Source organism: Typha latifolia, chromosome 7, assembly GCF_019914945.1.
Source record: "Typha latifolia isolate L0001 chromosome 7, TyphaL0001v2, whole genome shotgun sequence".
NCBI lineage: Eukaryota > Viridiplantae > Streptophyta > Magnoliopsida > Poales > Typhaceae > Typha > Typha latifolia.
Window position 1 is genome coordinate 10,859,273 of NC_133092.1, and position 24,124 is coordinate 10,883,396.

The 24,124-nt window shown below is 35.6% G+C and overlaps 2 protein-coding genes across 5 annotated transcripts; both read left to right on the forward strand.

Moving 5' to 3' along the window:
* Window positions 1-294: 294 nt before the first annotated feature.
* On the forward strand, window positions 295-7,589 carry LOC140793029 (leucine-rich repeat receptor protein kinase MSP1). Of its 4 annotated transcripts, none has more exons than XM_073144358.1 (3): window positions 295-313; window positions 2,061-2,129; window positions 3,326-7,589. In XM_073144358.1, the coding sequence occupies exon 3, from the start codon at window positions 3,412-3,414 to the stop codon at window positions 7,324-7,326; it is 3,915 nt and encodes a 1,304-aa protein (XP_073000459.1). In that variant the 5' UTR covers window positions 295-313; window positions 2,061-2,129; window positions 3,326-3,411; the 3' UTR covers window positions 7,327-7,589. The 4 variants fall into 4 exon arrangements, with proteins under 4 accessions (XP_073000459.1, XP_073000457.1, XP_073000460.1 ...); XM_073144356.1 differs by lacking the exon at window positions 295-313 and adding an exon at window positions 347-681; XM_073144357.1 differs by lacking the exon at window positions 295-313 and adding an exon at window positions 1,642-1,955.
* Window positions 7,590-14,193: 6,604 nt separating this feature from the next.
* LOC140792510 (CRIB domain-containing protein RIC4-like) lies at window positions 14,194-14,997 on the forward strand. The gene is made up of 2 exons (XM_073143558.1): window positions 14,194-14,493; window positions 14,570-14,997. The coding sequence occupies exons 1-2, from the start codon at window positions 14,361-14,363 to the stop codon at window positions 14,845-14,847; spliced, it is 411 nt and encodes a 136-aa protein (XP_072999659.1). The 5' UTR covers window positions 14,194-14,360; the 3' UTR covers window positions 14,848-14,997.
* The last annotated feature ends 9,127 nt before the right edge of the window (window positions 14,998-24,124 follow it).

Below are 24,124 nucleotides of genomic sequence, written 5' to 3' on the forward strand. Positions count from 1 at the left end.
ATAGTATCACCTGACTTTAGCTTTACTATACAGTGCTAATTAAATCTAGTATATCACTGAATTATTATTGTTATATATATTGAAGAATTTTGCAAAAAATAAAAAAAGACATAAATAAAAATAAAACAGAGAAAAGGGGAGATATTGCAGTACAACTGTACAAGTGACCAATTATCTTCTCTCAGCCCAAAAAATTTAACTTCCTAATTCTCCAAAATATAATCTTTTCTTTTTCTTCTTCTTTAAATCAATCAACTCCTGACCTTGTTCTTGAGCATCTCATCATTAAAGTCCAATATTCCCACAAGCAAAGGTATTCCTCCTCTCTCCTCTCTCCTCTCTCCTCTCTCTCTTCTCTCTCTCTTCCCTTCTCTCATTAGTCATGTGATATTCACATCCCTCATGTTGGTTATGATGGCCTCTGTGAGATAAGTACTAAAAGCAAGGAGAGAGAAGAGAGGCCACCAACCCCACCCCAGAGCTGGCTTTCTGGGACTGGTGGAGTGATCTGCTACTGCTCTTTGTAACCGTCTCCCTTTGGCCTCTTCTGAGCTGACACACACACACACACACACTCTCTCTCTCTCCCTTGTTTTATTTGCCATCCATCTCCAGTCTTGATCTCTTTCTCATGGTTATCTCATGCCAAGAAGAATGAACTAAGAAGAGCAACATGAGAAGGTATTGTTACTTCTATGCTCTTGTGCTAAGCTTGATGGGTATTCTTCCTCAATGTCAATGTGGGAGGTATTTGTGTACTTGGATTTTCTCTCATTGCGTTGTTCTCTGTTTTTATGGGTTTTAGATCGAGAAAAGAGGAGAAAAAAAAAAGATCTTTGTTTTTCTTTTTGTGTGTTTGTGTGAATGAGTTCTAGGGTTCTTAGTTCCTTCTGCATTGTGCCAAAAGTTCCATCTTTAATCGTAATCTAGCTGCCACACGTAGCAATAAACAAATAATAGAAGTGTTATCTGCTCGTCGTTCTAATAGTAAAATGGAACCCTCGTCAGTGGATGGATTCCCGAAACACTTGTGCGCATTTTAAAATCTGATCTTGAGAAGAAGACGACACGGGTAGCAAAGATTCTTGGTTGGGTAATTTTATGTTAGTGCGCCGATTGGAACTGGAAAGCGTCCACTCTTGTCCCCCGTCCGTTTCTGCTTTACTCCGCCCCCTTATTCCACCGCATTGGATTAAAATAATCCGTGGTCTAATCATTCAGGAGCCAAATGGGGCACAAAGGTGGCGCATTTTTTGCTCCACTCTCTTCTCCCCCAATCCCTAGCCTTCGAGAATGGTGTACCCAGTTGGGACTCGAGGGTTCCCGAGCTAGAGTTCTAGGGTTCTGTGGGTGGGGTTCTTGGTATTGGGTCCTGAGTCTTTTCCTGGGTTCCGTCTGTCTTCCTTCAGTTTGGGTTGGGTGGGGGAACTCTACCTTACCGCCTCGTTTCTTTTCCTAGCTTCCAATTTCACTGCAGAGGTCAGAACCGAGATGGGTCTCTATCTCTCTCTTTCTCTCACTAAGCCTTAAACTTGGGTTTTTAAAGCCAATGGTTGGGTGAGAAAGAGGTGTGTTGTCTTTAATGGGGGGTGCGCAGTAATGTTGGCTTTGTGCTGCATTAGTGGTGGGTTCTCTGAGCTGCTGTTTACGTTTCCTTTATTATGTAGGCGTGTGGATATGGATCTATGGTGGGGGAGTGCTTTGCCCTTGTGGTGTTTGGCTTTTTGTTTCACTTGATCTATGGAAAATTTTGGGAGGAACACATGTTTCCTTTTACATGGGCCCCTTTCCTTTTATTTTGCTGTGGTTATGGGCTTCAGTTACTTTGTTGCCTGCTTTCACCTCTGTAAAGCTTCTTTATCCTGGTTAAGAAATTGTTTTGGCCTTTTGTCATGCGAGTTTTATGGTCAAGCTTTTGGTTTAAAGCAATCTTTTTCTAAAAAGCCTTATATAAGGTTAGCTTCATCTGCTGTTGATCTTTGGAAGTGCTTGTTATGATTATTCTTGAACGATATTTGGGTATACGTTAATACGATGGCCACTTTGTGTTCCATTCCCAGGATTTTTGTTCTTGAGTAACTATCTTGCTCTAATCAGCTGAGAATGGAGCACTAAAATTGCAATTTGAGGTACTCATCTTAGCTTTTTTGAATGTTTGTTTGTTCTTTCTCAAATTTGGTTGTTTAATTTTTTTTAAAAGAGATAAGATGCCCTCTTGCAAGAGGCTCTTGCTAATGTATGGTCTGGGTGGCACAAGATGTTTGTATCTGTGCCCTTATTTTTATAGGGAGGTTTCTCATGACTCAAATCCTTGACTATGGGATTCATGGTTACAAGCTTTACCCCTGCTGTTAGCTGTATAACTCTTGTCAATGCTAGAGTCAGAAGATCTGATTGAGATTATACTGACATGTTCATTGTTAGGCTATAGTTATTTGATCAGTGAGCTGTTCACATCCAAAGATGCAATGTTGCTCTGTTGTTCAATGTTAACTGTATGCAGTGTTGCTCTGTTGTTCAAATATTAACCGTAACCTCGCAGAATATCATCATTGGGAATTTATCCATGTCTCTAGTCTGGCTATAAATCTCTGATCCATGAGCTAGACACAGTTCCGTTCACATTCTAAATGCAATATTTCTCTGTTTTCCAATATTGACCGTAAACTTGAAGAATATCATTATTTATAACTTATCTATGTCTCCAGTCTGTTGATTCAGTAGGAGTTTTGAATAAAATATTATGTTCGTTTAAATAAAAAAAGGAATTGCTGCATTTCATATGTGCATTTGAATGATTATAGCAAGAGATGGATTTTGATCTAGTGTTAAAGCTCTTAATATAAACTTTAACCAGGTAAAGAGAAGTCTCTGAGTACGCAAAGTGAATTGCAACATATACTGTAATTCTGTATGTTCTGGCCCTTTTAAGAGTTTCTGTCGGTTGTATGGACCACCTCTGGAAACCATGTGGACAAAATTCTGCATTGTTTCAAACCAGAGCAGACTGTTGTACTTGCTAGATTCAGTTTTGATTGAACAATCTCAGTCCTTATATTTGATGATTTCTAAGTAAAGCTGCTAGTTGCCCAAAGTGATATCTTGTAGTTTTCACATCTTTTTGTCTGGCTACTTTATCATTGATTTACGTCATTTTCTTTTTGCTTCTCTTGGCTCCAACATACCATCTTGCAAGAAGTTGGAAGTCTCTCATGCTCTTAAATTCTAAATTCTTCGGTCAAGCAATTATGAGTCCAAATATAGAACTCTGGACTGCTATATTGAAGACAATATATTAATGAGAAAGGTTGCTCCTTTGATGCAGATAGTCTCCCTTCAATCCAAAGTCTGGAACCTGCTGAATCTTTGAGGGTGCACAATCTAGCATTAGCTATAGTAACTCCCATAAAAATGTCAGTAGGGGCATTCTTTGTCTTCCTCGTCTTCTTTGCTGCCATCTCAAATGCAGATGTAACTGGTGAAATCGAAAAATTGTTTATACTCAGAGACTCACTTGCCAAAGGAAGAGATTCCCTTCCAAGCTGGTTTGATGCAGAAATCTCACCATGCAACTGGTCAGGCATAACATGTGCTGGCCATACTGTTCAGGCCATAGACTTATCATATATACCATTAAGTGTTCCTATTCCGATCTGCATTGGAGGATTCTCGTCTCTAAGGCAGCTCAACTTAAGCAACTGTGGCTTTTCTGGTGAAGTTCCAGAAGATTTTGGGGCCTTGCAGAATTTACAGTACCTGGATCTAAGCAATAACCAACTCTCTGGATCTCTCCCCTCTTCGCTTGCCAACTTGAAAATGCTCAAAGAACTGGTGCTGAACTCAAATTTCTTTACTGGAAGCTTGAACCCAACTCTTGGAGAGATTAGAGGTCTCACAAAACTTTCCATATCTGAGAATTCTCTTTCTGGAAGTATCCCAAATGATCTGGGGAACATGCAGAACCTGGAGCTTTTGGACCTGAGCATTAATTCCTTCACTGGGGCACTACCTGTCAGCTTTGCAAACCTCACCAAGCTCTTGCACCTAGATGTTAGTCGAAATGACCTCAGTGGATCAATCTTTCCAGGCATTGGTTCATTGGGAAATCTCTTGACACTAGACCTCTCCTCCAACAGCTTGGTAGGAGCTCTCCCAAGGGACATTGGGAGGTTGAACAGTCTAGAATCACTTTGGCTTGGCCCAAATGAATTCACTGGTAGTATTCCACAAGAAATTGGCAATCTAAAACAGCTCAAGGTTCTTTCCATCCATAACTGCAAGCTGACAGGGACCATTCCAAAGCAAATTTCCCACCTTAGAAGTTTAACAGATCTTGACATATCTGAGAATAGTTTTGATGGTGAATTGCCTTCAGGTATTGAGGAACTGAAAGACCTTATGTACCTGGTTGCTACCAATGCTGGACTGAGTGGGCATATACCAGAACAGTTGGGCCACTGCAAAAATCTGAAGATCCTAGACTTGTCATTCAATTCATTTTCTGGTCCACTTCCAGAGAGTCTTGCTGAATTAGAGGCTATTAGTACATTTATTGTCGAAGGAAATCAGCTGTCAGGTCCTGTTCCGGCCTGGATTAATAATTGGAAGATGGTTAATTCGATAAGATTCGATAAGAATCTTTTCAGTGGACCTTTGCCTCCATTGAGGTTGCACTTTCTGACAGCATTCTCTGCCGATGCCAATCAGCTCTCAGGCGAGATCCCTTCCAAGATATGTGAAGCTAAGTCATTGACTTTTCTCTCGCTGTCTGAGAATGCACTGACAGGCAGCATTGAGGAAACCTTCAAAGGGTGCTTGAATCTCACTGACTTGATCTTGATAGGAAACAATCTGTTTGGTGAGATACCGGGCTATCTAGGCAAACTACCTCTAGTTACGCTGGAAATGTCACAAAACAACTTCACTGGAATTCTTCCTGATCAGCTATGGGAGTCTCCAACCATCTTGGAAATATCACTCAGCAATAATCAACTTGTTGGTCAAATTCCTGATGGCATTGGTAGACTCTCTGGACTACAAAGACTACTACTGGACAACAATTTCTTTGAAGGATCCATCCCAAGCTCAATTGGAAAATTGAGAAACCTGACGAATTTGTCTCTCCATGGCAACAGACTATCAGGAGAAATTCCACTCGAGCTTTTTAATTGCACAAACCTTGTGGCACTTGATCTTGGTTCAAACAATCTGACTGGCTCCATTCCTAAAGCCATATCTCAGTTAAAACTGCTTGACAACTTGGTTTTATCCAATAACCAACTATCTGGCCACATTCCAGGTGAAGTCTGTGCTGGATTTCAGCGGGTAGCTTACCCTGATTCTGAGTTCAACCAGCATTATGGTGTTCTTGATCTGTCTTACAACAGTCTCACAGGTCATATTCCTGCCGCAATTAAGAACTGCACAGTATTAAAGGATCTAAGGCTGCAAGGTAACATGCTTGATGGCAGCATCCCTCTTGAGCTGGCTGATATAATGAATTTGACTTCCATCGATCTGTCTTTCAATACTCTCATTGGTCCAATTCTGCCTCAGCTTTCTCCCTTGGGGAACCTGCAAGGCCTTCTGTTGTCAAATAATCAACTGGATGGTCTTATTCCAAGTGAGGTAGGTTCCATGTTGCCAAGCTTAGTGAAGCTTAATTTGTCTAGCAATAGGCTTACCGGTCCATTACCGAAGTCCATATTTGATATCAAGACTCTCATAGATGTTGATATAAGCCAGAATTCCTTTTCTGGACCAATTCCATTCTCTGGATTCAATGCCATAGGAGTAAGCTCCTTTCTCATATTCAATGCCAGCAACAACCGTTTCTCTGGTAGCATTAGTGAATCTGTCTCTAATTTTACCTCCCTTTCTGTTCTTGATCTTCACAACAACAAACTCAATGGAAGCTTGCCATCTTCACTTTCCAACCTTGACTATCTTACCTATCTTGACCTCTCAGACAATAACTTTCAGGATGCCATCCCTTGTGGTATTTGTAATATAGTGGGCCTTTCATTTGCCAACTTTTCTGGCAACAAGTTTGACAGGTATAGTTCAGAGGATTGTGCTGCAAACAGCCAGTGTGGATTGAACCACATTCTTCCTTTGGTAGCATATCCACCTCCTCAAGCTCTAAAGAGATCGTCTGTCTGGGGCATTAGTCTCGGTGTTGCATTTGCCTTCATGGCCCTTGTATTTGGCTTGCTTAGATGGAAGGCATTGAGGAAGAAGTCATTAGCACTTGTCTCTGCTAATAAAGCCAAGCCATCTGCGATTGAACCAGCCTCTAGTGATGAGCTTCTCGGAAAGAAGTTGAAGGAGCCTCTGAGCATCAACCTTGCCACCTTTGAGCATGCCTTGCTGCGACTAACGCTCAATGATATCTTGAAAGCAACTGACAGTTTCAGTAAGGTTCACATTATAGGTGATGGCGGCTTTGGCACTGTTTATAAAGCAGCCCTTCCTGAAGGTAGAATGGTTGCAATCAAGAGGCTCCACGGTGGGAAACAGTTCCAGGGTGACCGTGAATTTTTGGCTGAGATGGAGACGATCGGTAAAGTGAATCACCATAACCTGGTGCCGTTGCTTGGCTACTGTGTCTTTGGTGAAGAGCGGTTCTTGATCTATGAATACATGGAAAATGGAAGCCTCGAGGTCTGGTTAAGGAATCGGGCTGACGCTGTTGAGGCTCTTGGATGGCCTGCCCGGTTCAAGATATGTCTAGGCTCTGCTCGCGGGCTAGCCTTCCTGCACCATGGCTTTGTGCCCCATATCATACACAGGGACATGAAATCGAGCAACATTCTACTAGATGAAAGCTTTGAGCCAAGAGTTTCTGACTTTGGTCTTGCCAGGATAATCAGTGCATGTGAGACGCACGTTAGTACTGATCTTGCAGGAACATTTGGATACATTCCCCCTGAATACGGACTCACAATGAAATCAACAACAAAGGGAGATGTCTACAGCTTTGGTGTTGTGATGTTAGAGTTGCTCACTGGACGGCCTCCGACCGGACAGGAAGAGGTCGAGGGGGGTGGTAATCTGGTTGGTTGGGTGAAGTGGATGGTCGGACGTGGGAAGCAGAATGAGGTGTTTGATCCATGCTTGCCAATTTCAGGCCTCTGGAGGGAACAAATGGTGCGTGTGCTTGCAGTTGCAAAGGCGTGCACTGCTGATGAGCCATGGAAGAGGCCTAGCATGTTAGAGGTGGTGAAACTACTCAAGGAGATTAAGATGATGGAGGCTGGTGAGGTGAAACTACTCAAGGAGATTAAGATGATGGAGGCTGGTGACATAGTCCCTGGAGATATCTGATGCCAATGGTAAGCCAAAAAAAGAAGAAGAGAAAAGATCGTTACTTTCCACTGGTATGTATCATGTAGTAGATATGATGTACAACTAATGTGATCATTGGAATGCGCTATTCCAGTAATTTTAGATGGAACTAATGCAGCATATTAGAGTAATAGACCCTGAAAAAAGAAAGCTTTAAAGAGGGTGTTGTATTGAACTGTTGATCTGCGTTGAGTTCTCTTTATATTAGCATGGAATCAAATATTGTTTGTATCTTCTGATTACTCGATATTTTTCAGATATTTTCTTATACATGTATTGCTCTAGATGAAATATCTTGCACTATGGATTTCCTGGCTTTGCATTTAGAGGGTAGAACCATTGTGGCATATTTGCAGTTAGGTTTTTCAAACTTCTGGTTGGTAATATCTATACAAATCAAAAAGATTTGCCATTTATTTGCTTCTTGCAGTGTTAGCTTCTGAACGAATATTTCAACCTCTTGTTATGTGTTGCCTAGTGAATATCTTTTGTTCTAGGGAAGAAATATTAACGACTTATTTAGCCAGTAAATTTTTGGATGTCAACTAGAAAAGATGTATGAAGAAAATGGCCTCAAAGGAAGGAATTTATCCTACTACCGTGGTGAAACTTTATTCAGAATCATAAGATACTGATGAAGTGTTACAAATGCCTATTCTCAACGTGCAGATCTTAGATGGACCAAGAGATGGACCAAGTTCTTCAGATCCTTTTAAAGGTCTACCTGTCTTTTGACATCTTTCTAGATCTTTTGTCAATGGTGTTTTTTTTTGGTGTGGATTCTATATTTTTATTCTTTTTTCCTTATAAAGCTTTCTTTACTGCATAATCTGTTCTCAGATACATGTATAAAAATTATTCTTTTGGTAAAATACAATTCATATTGCCTCCCTATAGTTTTGTTTGTCATTTAAACCCTTATATAATTCTAACATATATACAACTGCACGTTAATTTTAATATTAAATGACCAACTGCACGTTTTGATGAACAAATCTCCATTGCACGATTAATATCTCTAGTTAATTGCCAAACGATATTACTGCTAATCAGCCTTTCAGAAGGGCTATAGAAACAAACTGCAGTTGCTAACATTGAGCAAAGAGTTATTAGAAATTTAGAATGATCAAATGAGCTATTTGTGTTTTCTAATAGAAAAGGAGGCTGTGTAGCAGGAAATATAGCTGATGTATAGCACTCATGACATTGCAATCAAACAAAGTTGAACTTCCTAGTTAGCCTCTCCATCTGACCTGAATTCACCATCATCTATAAAACTTTCTAGGCCATCAATCTCATCATCAGAATCATCATGTGTTTCATTGACATCCAACTTTTGTGAACTAGGAGGACATGATGCAGAGGTAGAAACTCCCACTGTGGAAGCTGCACTATTATCTACATCATCTCTGACTGTATCCCAAGTGAATCCACTCGCAAAGAATCCATCTTTGATTCAGCCATCCAACCAACTGCATTATTTATGTTCTTCGAGACTATCGGGTCCTTGTTCTTGTCTTCCTTGGCCTCCTTAAAATTTATGCAGTATGTCTGAAAAATTTGTCAAGCATATTAACTGAAAAGAACATGAAAAATATCATGTTTTGTGCCTTATCATACCATCTGGAATGTGCTCCAATTTTTCTCACAGTGTGAGGAGCTATCTAAGCTGCAAAACTATACGAGCCATATCCTGCAAATTGGGAGTCTCAAATCCAAACATTGCCCACCATTGATCTGTGCCGGATATACATACAATCTCATTAAAGAACATAGACATTATGCAATGCCAAATCAACAGTGAGAGGTGAAAATCTATACCTGGACTGATGTTGGGGTTGGACCGCTCTGCCTTACTGCAATCTCCTTTGCAAAAGGCCCAGTTGCATTTCTATAAGCATCAAGCTCTTTTAAAATTTTATCTTGTATCTGAGGACAATTTGGATAAAGCTGCTGGATACACTCGAGCAACCCATTCATAACATTTGTGTTCTTCTCTATCGCTTTATCGGCATAGAAGTACAGTGGATTTAGGAAGTAACCAGCAGCATACAAAGGGCGGTCTGTTTTTATACAAGTTTGCCACGAGATCTATCATAGTAGACTATACGCTTACTATAGGCTATATGCTTTACCATAAGCTATATGCGCAAGGGTTTCCTACAAAGATATAGAGTTTAAGGTTAAAGACATAGAAGCTTGTATAAGATGTAGACTTTTTGTCTGTATATAGAGTTTACAGTTAACAATAAAATTCTTATATGTATCTTCTTCTTTTTTATAAGATGCCTCAAATATTTATAACAATTACATGTATTTGGGATGACAATATTATACAATTGCAACATGGTATAGTTAACTACGAGGGTGGGTCAATAAAATTTGTTAAAATTGATAGAAATTATAGTTACGATGAATTGATCGAAAAAATTTCAAAAGTGGGTAAAATGAGTACAGAGCATTAAAATATAAAAATAGTGCATAGTAGAGTTTTCCAAAAAGGAAAATTAGAGTTCAGTGGGATTGATGATGATGACGACATTGATATTATGCTTAATTTTATAAAACAACATCAATGTATGTTCAAAGTTTATATTGGAGGTATATCAATTGTTAACGAAAAAATAATTATATTAATAAGCCAATTGATGTTACATAGATTGATGCGAATCTAGTTAAATCGGATCACATCATGATGATATTTGGCTCGATAGATCGATGCTATTTATCTTTTAATTGATTTATATTTATTTCTTATCTAAGCTCTTAAGGTAAGTATAATTAAGTCGTGTAAGTCTCAAATGCAAATCTAATTAAGTCACATAAACCTTTAAGATAAATCTAATTAAGTCATATAAATTTTTAGTGAAGATAAACCCTAGTTTGAGTCGTGTAAACCTTTAGGGTTAGTCATAGTAAAACTCATTATACTCGACCTCTATATATAGAGCAGCTGAGCTCCTTTATTTAATCATTCATTTGAAAAATTGAGAATTATATTTTAGCCTTAGTCCTCTTAGGAGTAAAAGTAAAAGTAGCATAGGAGTAGTCATAAGAGTAAACTAGGAATAATAGTAAATTAATCTTCCATCATCACCTTTATTATCGTCCATCTTCTCTTTTCAAACCCTAACCACCATCCTTTTTAGTTTTTTTTTTTTTCCTTTTTAGCTTCTCACCCTCTACTAGGAATTGTATGAAACTAGAGCCAAAAGAATGCTAACTAGATAGGCTACCACTCATAAAAGTATCACAATTTTTCTATAAACATATCAATCCAAATCTAATTCGTAACATGAATATCTAATGAAGGATCTAATCATCTAATTAATAGAGGCTCTAGTCAACCAAGTCATGAAGGCCCTAGTGAACCACTTAGACTCGCTAGAATTAATGAAGTTATTAAAATATAAGTAATGAATGTTGTAGTCAACCGTCACATATAGATTTGGATGATCAGTTTGCTGATATAGCTGTTGCATGCATTATTGAAGGTGAATAAAATAGTTAGGTTTATACAACATACTACGGGATAGAGAACCGTTTAAAACATCTGATGAATAAAATATTAATGTCTTATTAAAGGGTGATTCAACTGATGATAAGTCTGATGGAATTGCAATCAATTTAATTAGTAGTTTTAACTCAATGCTACAATTGTACGATGTAGATTTTACATAAAGTGTTGATGTTATAATTCACTTGTCAGTTTATCTACTCTTTCGAGGTATACTGGCAGTGATTTGTGTGTTGGGATGCTTGTTATAAGCATAAAATAAGTACAAATATGTATAAAGAGAAATATAATTAGCACGCTTCATTTGTTCAAAGTTGAGGCTTTTAATTCTAACATTTTATATGTTAAGTGCAAACAAGAGGATGTTTGCCAATAGAGCTTACAAGAACTATTACATAAAAGCTATAGAATATTAAAAATTAGTAAATATAATGGTCTACATACTTGCATAAATCTTTCTTTAAATAAAGACCACCCTCAGTTGGATATAAAGTTTGTCGCATATGAGATTAAAATTTTTTTCAGTTGAATGTAGGTTCATCTTTCATTAGTTATTCACTATTGAGGCTTAGATGCACTTGCCGCATGGATTAACAATAGTAGTCGAGCATCAATGAGCATGATTGTTGACATGTATGTTAGTAATGCATTACAAATTATTGATGAGTCGTGACATTTACATGCTCCTTCTATAGTGCATCAGTTAGTGCCAACTTATGTAGAGCATCAACTATTACCACTTCCTGTAGTTAGAGATAGAGTAGGAGGTAGAAGGAGAAAGAGAGGGACAACTACTACGGAGTAAGTTATAGAGAAGGCGACAGACTATACATGAGCCGACTATAGAGAAGCTAACTAGAGATAGACATTTTACTTGTAGTGAAAACTTTTTAATATTTTTATTTCTAATTTCGGAACACTCTACTGTGGCAAAACGCTCAAGTGGAAAGCGTTTTTATAAAAACACCCAATATTTTTTAGCACTTTACAGTTAAGTTTAAATGGTTGATTAAGTAATGGTTAGCTAAATTGGACAAAGCGAAACACTAAAGAGTTTGGTGTTTCATCTTTCTAGGAAAATGCTTATTTTATCAACGTTTTATTTTTTTGTAAAAATGAAATGCAAAACTCTTTAATTTTTTTTAAGTATAGACCCCCTTTGATAATAAGTTTGACGGCGGTCTATTTTTGGTAAATTAATTTTGGAACATTGCTAGTTTGGTCAAAAACTCTCTATTCTATTACACTATTTATTTAAATCTTTTAGATTGTATTACCAAATTTAAAGAAAAATAAATAAATATTAGATATTATAGCTTATGAATAATATAGTCAGTAGATGTTACTTTTTTACATATATTTTTTTTTAAATTTTATTTATTTTAAAGAATAATCTTATAGATCTTATAACTTGTGTTAGTTTATTTTAATAATTAAATAATAAATAAAAAGGTATAATTATAATCTCTTTTACACTCTCGATTATATCGAATCAAAATAGTTTTAGTTCTCTTCTCTCATTCTCTTCTCTGCTTCTCCATCTACAAAAAGGAATAGGAATTTGGACATTCTACCCATTGTAGTAGCTAGTCTTATACATTTGAATGTAGGCCTAACATCTATTTCCTTAAGATGATGGCCTTATCATAAGCAACGATCTAATATTAATTTCAACGTTGCCTTCTCAACCACTTGCCACATGCTTTGATATAGATAGCTTGCGTCCTAAATGGTTTTAACTTTCGTCTTGGCGTTGGAACAATACATACCCCAATTGATTAAAAGCTACGGCAAAAAAAAACTCACTGCATTAAAGCCGAAACTTGCCAGATTAATCGGTGACTTTGACTATTCTTTCGTATCGCTATTTTTCTTCTTCTTGGTGTCAAAACTAATAGAGAGTTTCAATTTGTAGAGTTATTTCTTTTGACTATTTTAAACGTTGACAGAGACGGCGGACTTCTTAATATATATTTGGTCAATAATTTTTTAGTAACTTTTAAATTTTTATACAAGTCCGTTGATTCAATCAGCAACTTATATTTAAAGTCGTCATTTCCGATCAATAGTTTTAGTTTAGTAACAAAACAAACATAGTTTTGTACTAAAGTGTTAAAGTATATATGATGCATAAAAGAATATTTGGGAGGGCTAATTAGGTCAAAAACTCTTCAATGTATCACTGGTGGAAGTAAAATATGCACCTACATTTGTACTATTCAAGAAAATGCTTAGAATATGGTTAGAATGTCAACTTGTACTTGGATTGGTTGAAACAGTTGACAATTGTTTAGTAAGTATTTTTGGGTTCTGTGCAATGTGTATTATTTTAGACTTTATTCAATTCGTTTGATCTTATTCTGAGGACTAGAAAATGTCATCATTGTATATACATCTGGGAGAGGATGGGTTTTATTCTACATAAATACGTTGACGGGTTAATTGACACTTATCTGATGACTTATGTGAGTTTGAGCTTAAGACTTATCTTAAAATAAATTTTGAGTCTAATTACTTTTATTCAGGCTCGATCACTTAATTTCGAGCAATGCTATGCTATGGATTCAATCCGAGTTCAATTCGAGTCTAATTCAAGCCCTTCTAATTTTAAGTACTTGAACTCTCCTCTAATGCGAAATAATTTAATTGGCATCTCAAGCTGATTTGGATAGGCCTATTATAATTTGCCAATCACTCTAAAAACTTAAGTTAAAAAAATTATTTTCTTAATAATTGAACATATCAAATAATTTAAATAATTAGAGTATTTTGATTAGGTTTAAAGAAATAAAACAACCGCTTAAGTTTTTGGATCGATTAGTTACTAATACGGTATCAAAATCAAATTCTTTTTCATTTTTTTTGGAGGACATAGTTTAAACCTTGTGTTCATATATGTTATTAGTTTATTACGTATAATAAGAATGTAAATTTTTTACTCAAATGATTATCTAATAGTATTATTATTATTATTATTGAAAATTGCTTGTATTGAACTGTTGAATTGATCTAGAATTGCCCACTTGAAGTAGTTGAGGATGGAGAAAGGAAAAGAAAAGGAAAGCAAGGTGGATTTGGCTTTGTTTTCAAGGGAGAGACAAAAGATTAAAGGAACCACCAAGCTAAAAGAGAGACAGCAAAAGGAGACCTTTGCATACACACAAAAAGCTAGCAGTTGGTGCATGGGCTCATACTGTCCTACAAGTTATGCTTGCAATCAGAACATATATAAAAGTATCTACTAGACCAACCAACCAACCAACCAACCAACCAATCCAATCCAATCCAACCCACTAGATAACAATCTCTCTCTCTCTCTCTCTCTTACCAAATTAGTTGAGTGATATCTCTCCTATATCCTCAGATCATTCATACTTGCTACCAAAGCCAACTTTTGCCAATACAACAACATCCACTTGCACTTCATTTCTTTTATGCCCACAACTACTCCCCTCCCTCTCTGCCCTCTTCTTCTTATTCTACCATTAATGAGACCATGAGAGGCCGGAAGATGGATAAGTTTGTAGTCCTCCCCTTCTCTGCCGGTTGCGCTTCTCAGTCGAGCATCGACGTCGTCGGCGACCAACCAAAGAAACTGCAAGAAGAACCAACCCCCCTTCCTCCACCAAGTGAGTTAATTAGCATCTCTTCTCTCTTATCCCTTTGCTCTATGATTGTGTCTTATGTGGTTGATCCATTTCAAAGGTGGAGAGAAGCCGCGAGGCTCGGTGGGGCTTTTTGCTAAGTTGATCAAGAGCTTGAAGAGCTTGTCGCAATTACTTGTAGTCTATGGAGAGTATGAGGAGGAGGTAGAGATGGAGATGGAGATTGGTTTCCCAACTGATGTACAACATGTGGGTCATATAGGATGGGATGGATTCAACAATGTTACTAGCATGAAGAGCTGGGATGGAGCTCCTCATGAGTTCCTCTCCCTCCCATCCATCAAAATTCAGCAGTTTGAGATGCCACCACTCCCATAATGATTTCTTTCTCTTCTCTTTTTTGTTTGATAATTTTTTTTTAAGCTTCTTGTCTGTTACTGATATCTCCTGGTGATGGTGATGGTGATGAGGGGAATGCATGTGAACTTGTATAGCTTTTTCTGATATGGAAACTGTTAACATTTCCTACTTCTCTTTTATGGCCTTAATTCTTGTTTTATTGATCGGGGCCAGTAGGTTAAGTGCAACAAATAAGGGCTAATAGGCTCCATTTGTGTTCATGTGAAATAGGAAAATTTAAGAAGAATGTTTTTTATTTTATTATCTAGTTAAAGCTTAGTTAAAGCCTGTAGAACAACCTTTCCGAGATAATTTAAGGTCTAATAGGCTCCATCTTCTGTGTCATGTTCATATATAAACCAGTGATTGACCAAATTACCCCCTCAAACTTATTACTAGATAGGTTTTTTTTTACTGTAGCAATTAACTTATAAATGTTTTATAATTTTACTTAACCGCTAACTTGTTCGGCATTTTTATCTTATGCTAAAACGCCGAACATTATAGCATTTATTTGTAAGAATTCGTTTAAATTAGTGTTTCAGCTGCTTAAGTTCAGTATTTTTTATAGAGCTACAATGCAATAAACTCCTTCTGGTAATAAGTTTGAAGAGCAATTTATATTGATAAATAAAATTTAAAACATGACTAGTTTGGTCAAAAACTCATATATAAACTACTCAATATATTTCTACAAAAAGTAAACACAAATGTACAAGTAAGGAAAATGCTTTATAACGCCTAAATTCTTACCAATTTGGTGGTTAAAAATGTTGGGATTTTTTAAACTCCAACATTGACCACTTGACAGGGCAAGATAAAAATAAATAAATAATTAAAGCTTGATATATATTTATGTGGTACATGTGATTTGACATCCCAACTAAACTTTAAAGATTGCTTAAAAATGTTAAGAATTTGTCTGAAAAGAGAGGACATATTATCTTGGTTGGCATGAAACTCAAATCTTTGTCCTTTGTCTTGGGAGAATCAAATCTAGTTACAAGATCCAATTTTATCTACTCTATTGGTACTTGGTAGGTAAACAAGAATAACGAGCTAGATTGTGAAGCCTTTTGTTTAATGGGTCATGGTGTTGAAAGGGAAGTCTTTTTTCATTGTTTAATTTAATACTATTTTAATTAAAAATTTAAAAAACAAAATAGCACTTGGAAACTATTTACATATTTAAGATTTTTCCTCTCTTCTTATCATTTACCACATTATTCATCTTTGCCATATCATTATCAATCTCACCTCTCCTCTCTCCTCTCTCCTCTCTTCATTATAGTCTTGAGAGTTAGAGTAGGAAAATGAGGAGACAAGAGAGAATTGGGTGGGAGTAAAAAGAGGATTGGTGGTTTCGATCGATTCGGTCTGAGAGCGGAGAGAAGGAAAAGAGAGAGATTCGAAGATAAATACAAACAAATATAGATAAGATAGCAAATGATAAGGAGAGAGTAAAATCTAGATATGTAAATAGTTTAAGAGTGCAACTATTTTAAAATTATTTTATTAAAATAATATTACATTTAAAAATAGTCTATGACATTAATCTTGGTGCAAAATCTAATAATTGTTTATAGTGGCATAATAAAAATGATTCACTTAAGACAATATTTGCTCTCAATAATACTGACAAATTAATATGCATCGGCTTGCATTTGCACAAATGAAATCAAACCCCAATTCTTTGTAGAGTTTCTAATCTGGCTTGAGAAAAAGATTAAGATCACTTTTGAATTAATCTAAAATAATAGTGGGATTATTACTTTCTTTATAAATACCTTTCATTTTTGTTATTTCCAATATGAGATTAAAGGGTTGTTTAGTTGAGAGCTTTTTGAAATACTATATTAATTGGACAAATAATAGTTTTAAAAGTTAATTAAACTTAGATACAGTCTTCTGGCATCCAATTAGATCATCAAATCGATGAAAAAAACATTGCATCTATCCATCCCAACTAAATCTATCTTTCTCCTCTCATTTCCATCTCGACTCAACCCTAAGCTATCTCCCTCCTCTCAGTTCGATCCCAACCCAACACCAATTGATGTCTCTTATCTCCTCTCATTTCCATCATCAACTATAACTCATCTTTCCTTTTCTCTTTTTTTATTCTCCTCTAATTAAACACCTGTTTAATAAATATGTTATTATGAAATATAACTAACCAAATATATGTTTAACAAATATAGCGTTATGAAATACTACTTGAAATGAAAGGATTCGAAGAAAACTTTTAACCACAAAAAGGAAAATCAACCAAGTAATACATTTGTTTCTCTAGATACGAGACTTAGAGAAACATGTATCTCTTAATATACATGTATTTGATATAAATTTTTTATTAACTTTGAGCTAAGTTTTAAGTAGGGCCCATACATTATTAATAATAGTTTAATGGTAAAATTAATTTAGCTCAAAGAGTACTTTATTGTCATATATTTACTTAGTCAAATCCATGAAGAAAAGTGAATAAAAATTGGCTCTAAAGTAGGTATTATGACAATGGAAAATAAAGAAAAGTGAGTTTAGTACTATATTGGATATTTAATAAATGTTAATATAGTATATAAGTAACAAACTTCTTATGGACTTTGAGCCCTAAAAGGGGTACCTATTTTGTGGGTAAAAATTACTATGCAACTTAACTCACACGCGCGCGCCGCCCGACTCGGCTCAGTTCGGTTTGCACAAATCTGGTCTGGTTCGGGAGTCGAAGTGGTGTGTCCCTTCGATGAAAAGTTAATTAATCAGTTAGTTGGTTGAACTCGACCTTAAATGGTGTATCCCTTCACGTTGTAACTGTTAATTGGTTTTAGGTGGAGGGCGAATTAGTTTTAAAAAGATAGTGTTCAATAGTAGACTCGATTATTCGAATTTTATATTCCTGTAATTTGTAACTTTATTTAATTAATTAATTAATTTTTGATCGGGTTTTTTTTGTGACTCTTTGGAATTAGATTGTTACCTCCAACAATCTTAAGACCAATTTTGGTTGTTACTCTGATTCCTATCAGTGTTCTTTTCTTCTGATCGAATTTTTATTTTTTTTTCATTGTTTTAGATGGCTAAAATAGTAAAGAATACTATTACCCTTATCACTGCTCCTTCAGTACCTACAGTTCATGGAGAAAAGCCTGAGAAGTTCTGTGGTGCAGAATTTAAGAGATGGCAATAGAAAATGCTCTTTTATCTGACCACCTTGAACTTGGCTAAATTCTTACATGAAGATGTGCCTAAACTCCGAAAAGATGAAACTAATAGGCAAGTAGTTGCTACAATGGATGCGTGGAAGCATGCCGACTTTCTTTGCCGAAACTATATCCTCAATGGACTGGACAACTCATTGTATAACATGTATAGTTTAGTAAAAATGTCTAAGAAATTATGGGAATCTTTAGACAAGAAGTACTAGACAGAAAATGCCGGTGCAAAGAAATTTGTAGTCGATAAATTTCTTGAGTATAAGATGGTTGACACTAAACCAGTGATTAACTAGGTGCAAGATCTTCAAGTGATAATTCATGAGATTCATACTGAAGGGATGGTGATTAATGAATTATTCCAAATGGCGGCTATTATTAAAAAATTACAACCATCTTGGAGGGATTTCAAAAATTACCTAAAATACAAGCGTAAGAAAATAACACTTGAAGAATTTATTATCCAATTGAGGATAGAAGAAGACAATTGTACTAGTAAAATGAAAATTGGAAGCCAATACGTGTTAAAGGCAAATGTTGTGGAGTCCACAAAGGACAAGAAAATGAAGCATACCGGTGAAGGCTCTAAAAGTGGTGATGCAAAGAAGCTCATAGGCAAATGCTACGTCTGTGATAAATAAGGGCATCGTGCTCAGGACTGTCATTTGCGCAAAAAGGAGAACTCAAAGAAGGAGAACTCTAAAAAGAAGAAGCCATAAGCCAATCTAACTGAAGTAGAAAACCTTCGTTCTGATGTTGATGGCATGCACCTCTCCGCTGTTGTCTCGGAAGTAAACATGATTGGTGGTAATCCTAAAGAATGGTGGGTAGACACTGGAGCTACTCGACACATTTGTGCCAACAGGTGAATGTTTTCATCTTATCAAACTGCAACAGATGAAAAACTTTATATAGATAATTCAACGACTTCCAAAGTGGAAGGAACAAGGAAGGTCGTGTTAAAATTGACTTCAGGAAAAGAACTTAGTCTTAATGATGTGATGCATGTGCCCGACATTCGAAAGAATCTGGTTTCAGGATCATTATTGAGTAAGAAAGATTTTAAATTAGTGTTTCGGTCTGATAGGTTTGTACTTATAAAAAATGGCATGTATGTTGGAAGGGGCTACTTATCAAATGGCCTCTTTAAGATGAATGTAATGACTGTGACTCCAAGAATAAATAAAGATGAATCTTCTTACTTGCTTGAGTCTTGTAAAATTTGGCATAGTAGATTAGGACATATTAATTATGGTACATTGCGTAGATTATTTAATCTTAACATGTTGCCTAATTTCTAAATTGATTTAAATAATAAATGTGAAATATGTGTTGAAGTCAAATTGGCTAAGGCTTCGTTTCATTCCATTGAACGAAGTACAGAACTTATACATACCGATGTATGTGATTTGAAATTTGTTCAAACTAGAGGTGGAAAAAATATTTTATTATTTTTATTGACGATCTCACAAGATACTATTATGCATATTTGTAAGAAGCAAAGATGAGACATTAGAAATATTTATACATTTTAAAATTGAGGTTGATAATCAACTTAGCAGAAAGATTAAAATGCTAAGAATATATAGAGGTGGTGAATATGAGTCACCATTTGCGCAAATATGTGCAGAAAATGGAATTATTCATCAAACAACGGCTCCTTATGCTCCTTATGTTCCATGTTAATAAGTTTTGGTTTACCCCAGAATTTGTGGGGGGAAGCTTTACTTTCTGCAAATCACATTCTTAACCGGTTACCCCATAAAAAATTGGATAAAACACCTTATGATTTATGGAAAAGTCGAGAACCTAGCTATAAATTCTTAAGAGTGTGGGGGTGCCTAGCAAAGATTGCAATTTTAGTTCCTAAAATAACAAAAATTGGACATAAGACTATTGATTATATATTCACTGGTTATGCTCATAATAGCAGTGCATATCGATTCTTGGTTCACAAATCAGATAATTCTGAGATACATGGGAATATAATTATTGAGTCTAGGAATGCATCATTCTTTAATAATATATTTTCATATAAATCTACATCAAAAATAAGTTATCTAAAAAAACTTATGAAAATAAACAGGACCAAGAGTCCATGCAAGAAGGAAATGATAATGAATCTAGACGAAGAAAAACACAAGGACTTCTACGTCTTTTGGTCCTAATTTTCTAACATATTTGTTAGAAAAAAAACCTCAGACTCAAAGTTATAAGGAAGATATGTCTACTCTTGAAGCTCCTTTATGAAAAGAAGCTATTGATAATAAAGTTGAATCCATTTTACAAAATCATACTTGGGAATTGGTGGATCTCCACTAGGGTGTAAACCTTTGGGTTACAAATGGATCTTCGAAAGGAAGATAAAAGCAGATGGTTCAATTGACAAATACAAGGTGAGACTTGTAGTCAAAGGATATAGACAGACAGAGAGAATAGATTACTTTGATACATATTCACCTATAACAAGAATAACGTCTATCCGATTAATAATTGCTCTTGCGGCATTATATAATATAAAAATATATCAGATGGATGTGAAAACTGTATTCTTGAATGGTGAATTAAATGAAGAAATTTATATGGAAAAAACCTAAAGGGTTTGTGGCTCTAGGACGAGAGAAAGGTGTGCAAATTAGTTAAGTCTCTTTATGAGCTTAAACAAGCACCTAAATAATGGCATGAAAAATTTGACCTAGTTATGATGTCAAATGGTTTTCACATTAATGAATGTGATAAATGTATTTATGTAAAATGCACTTCAGATAATTATGTCACTATATGTCTTTATGTGGATGACATGATAATAACTGGTAGCAATATTAATGTCATTAAAGCTACTAAGAACATGTTGGCTAACAAGTTCGATATGAAGGATATGGCTAACAAGTTCTTGGTATAAAGATCACTAAGGCAACTGATGGGTATGTTATATCTCAATCACATTATATTGAGAAATTACTCGATAAATTTGATAAAGACAATAACAATCTAGCCAAAACACCTATAAATGTGAATCTTCATCTCACAAAGAATACAGGTGAATATATATCTCAGTTAGAATATTCTCGAATAATAGGCAGTTTGATGTACGTCATGAATTGCACTCGTTTGGATATTACGTACTCCGTGAGTAAACTGAGTAGATATACAAGTAATCTAGGCAGTGATCACTAGAAGGCGATAGTTAGGGTACTCAGATATTTAAGATACACCACTAACTATGGATTGCACTATTCAAGATATCCAGTAGTACTTGAAGGGTACAGTGATGCAAACTGGATTTCTGATACAAAAGATACCAAATCTACGAGCGGATATGTCTTTACACCTGGGGGTGCATCTATTTTATAGAAATCTTCTAAACAAACATGTATAGTCATATCTACTATGGAATCTGAATTCACAACATTAGATAAGGCTAGAGAAGAAGTAGAATGGCTTTGAAATTTCCTAGAAGATATTCCTTTGTGGCCAAAACTTGTGTCTACAATTTGCATACATTCTGATAGATAATCGGCTATAGGAATGGCACAAAGTCAAATGTATAATGGTAAGTCACGACATATACGTCATAGGCATAATAGTGTGCGACAATTGATCTCAAATGGTATAATATGTATTGATTATGTGAAATCAAAGGATAACATCGCGGATCCGTTAACAAAGGGTTTAATATGAGATCAAGTTTATTGTTCATCAAGGGGAATAGGTTTGAAGCCTACCACCTAGAGTAACGACACAACGGCAACCCAACCTAGTTGACTGGAGATCCTAAGATCTAATTTCAAAGGGATAACCGAGTTGTAGGGGCGTTCTCTGAAATCACTAAGGAATTAAATTTCCTACACCTTTTCTATGATGACATAGTGATAAATATGTACTAAGTGTTAGGGTAAGCAATACTTTTAATGAATCTTATACTTTAGAAATCCAAGTGGAGTTTGTGAGGATACTCTTAATAAGAGGTTACCTATGTGAGTGTGAAGTGGGCCGCTTCTATGAGATGGCTAGGCTAAATCTCTAGAGCACTCAAAGAATTACCATGCGCGTCCAGGGCCGAAATGAACACAACATATAAAACTGACTGTGTTGAAAAGAGCTATGTGGGTATTATTGTCTTAGTTTATACAAAAGCTGAACAGTTTAAGACATCATGTTCACTAGTTAGCGAATAAATTCGATAATACTTCACTATGGAAGGTTCAAAGCCAAAAGCTACCTATCCTGATGTGGTAACTTTTCGTTGTACTCTCAATTAAGTCTGCATTTCATATGCATTTTCAGCCAATTCATTTATGTGGGGGATTGTTGGTAATTTCATGTATTTGACATACATTTTTATTAACTTTGAGCTAAGTTTTAAGTGGGGCCCACACATTATTAATGATGGTTTAATGGTAGAATTAATTTAGCTCATAGAGTATTTTATTGTCATATATTCACTTAGTCAAATCTATGAAAAGAACTGACTAAAAATTAGCTCTAAAGTGGGTATCATGGCAATAGAAAAAAAAAGTGAGTTTAGTATCATATTAGATATTTGAGAAATGTTAGTATGATATATAAGTAACAAACTTCTTATGGACTTTGGGCCCCAAAATGGGTACTGTTACTATACAACTTAACTCACACGCGCACGCCGCCCGGCCCGGCTCGGCTTGGTTCGGTTCGCACAAATCTGGTCTGGTTCGGGAGTCGAAGTGGTGTGTCCCTTCAATGAACAGTTAATCAATTAGTTAGTTAGTTGAATCCGACCTTAAATGGTGCATCCCTTCATGTTGTAACTGTTAATTGGTTTCAAACCTGAAATGGTGCATTCATTCGTGACCATTTGCATCCTTTCGTTGAGCCTGTTTAATTTTATAAATAGGCTGTCAGTATGTATAGCACGGTTCAGGTTCAACAAGGCATTCGAATAGCAGCTTCCTTTCGAGTGCAAGATAGTCGTTGTATCCTAGGAGACCGACGTCAACTGTTCTAGAAGCAATCGGTAGAGGGCGAATTGGTCTTAAGGAGATAGTGTTCAACACTAAACTCGACTATTCAGAATTTTATATTCTGTAATTTATAAGTTTATTTAATTAATTAATTTATTTTTTATCAGGTTTTTTTGTGACTCTTTAGAATCAGATTGTTACCGGCAACAATTTCTAAATGCAAGAAACCAAACGACCCCTAATATTATTGCTTAAAAATCTCAATGTCACACTTCTAGAAAACAAATCTTTTTAACACATAGTTTTGTGCATTCTTGGAAACTCTTATCAATAAAATAGGGAAGAGTTCTAGCTTGGTTGGAAAAACTTGTTCATACACGCTTTTGATGATAGGTTCTATTCTAGTTAAAATTTTATTTATGTGAAGTCTAGTAATGAGATAAAAGAGTCTTTTCTAATTTGACTAGGAGAAATACATAAGCTTTACGTATATGGCTAGCTTTTCGGAAGGCGAATAAAGGTACATAGAAACTACATAAAGCTTCATGATAGAGTGGAGAGTCGACATTGTGGAGAAGGGCGTGCAAGCTAAGCGTGTTATTGATCCGGCTAGGCAACTCAAATGGGAGTATAAATTGGGGTTTTCAAACTAAATGTAAAGATAAAATTCAAGTATGCAAGCTTATGTGTAAATTGAAATGATAATTAAAATCCCAAATCTTAATATGAAGAATGAGAATGCTATGAAAACTTAGATAAGATAGACAAGGAAAAGGATATGAAATATATTATTGCAATTTACAATGGTTCAACTAAGCCTATCCACTTACGAATTCTTCTTTAAGAATTCACTATGTATTAAAATTCATTTAAGAGGATATATATGGGTCCCTTGTGAGATATTGAAAATAATTAGAAAGAGATCCATTAATTAAAGCTATAGTAGAAGCTAAGTAAATGAGCTGATAAATCTATGTGAAATTTTGGGGCAGATAAAATTAATTAATAGTTTAACTAGGTTTAGAGATATGTAAAGTAAAAGTCAAATTCAAAATTAAAAGTCAAAAACCAAAATCTATTTGGTTTAGGAAACCCAAATACTAT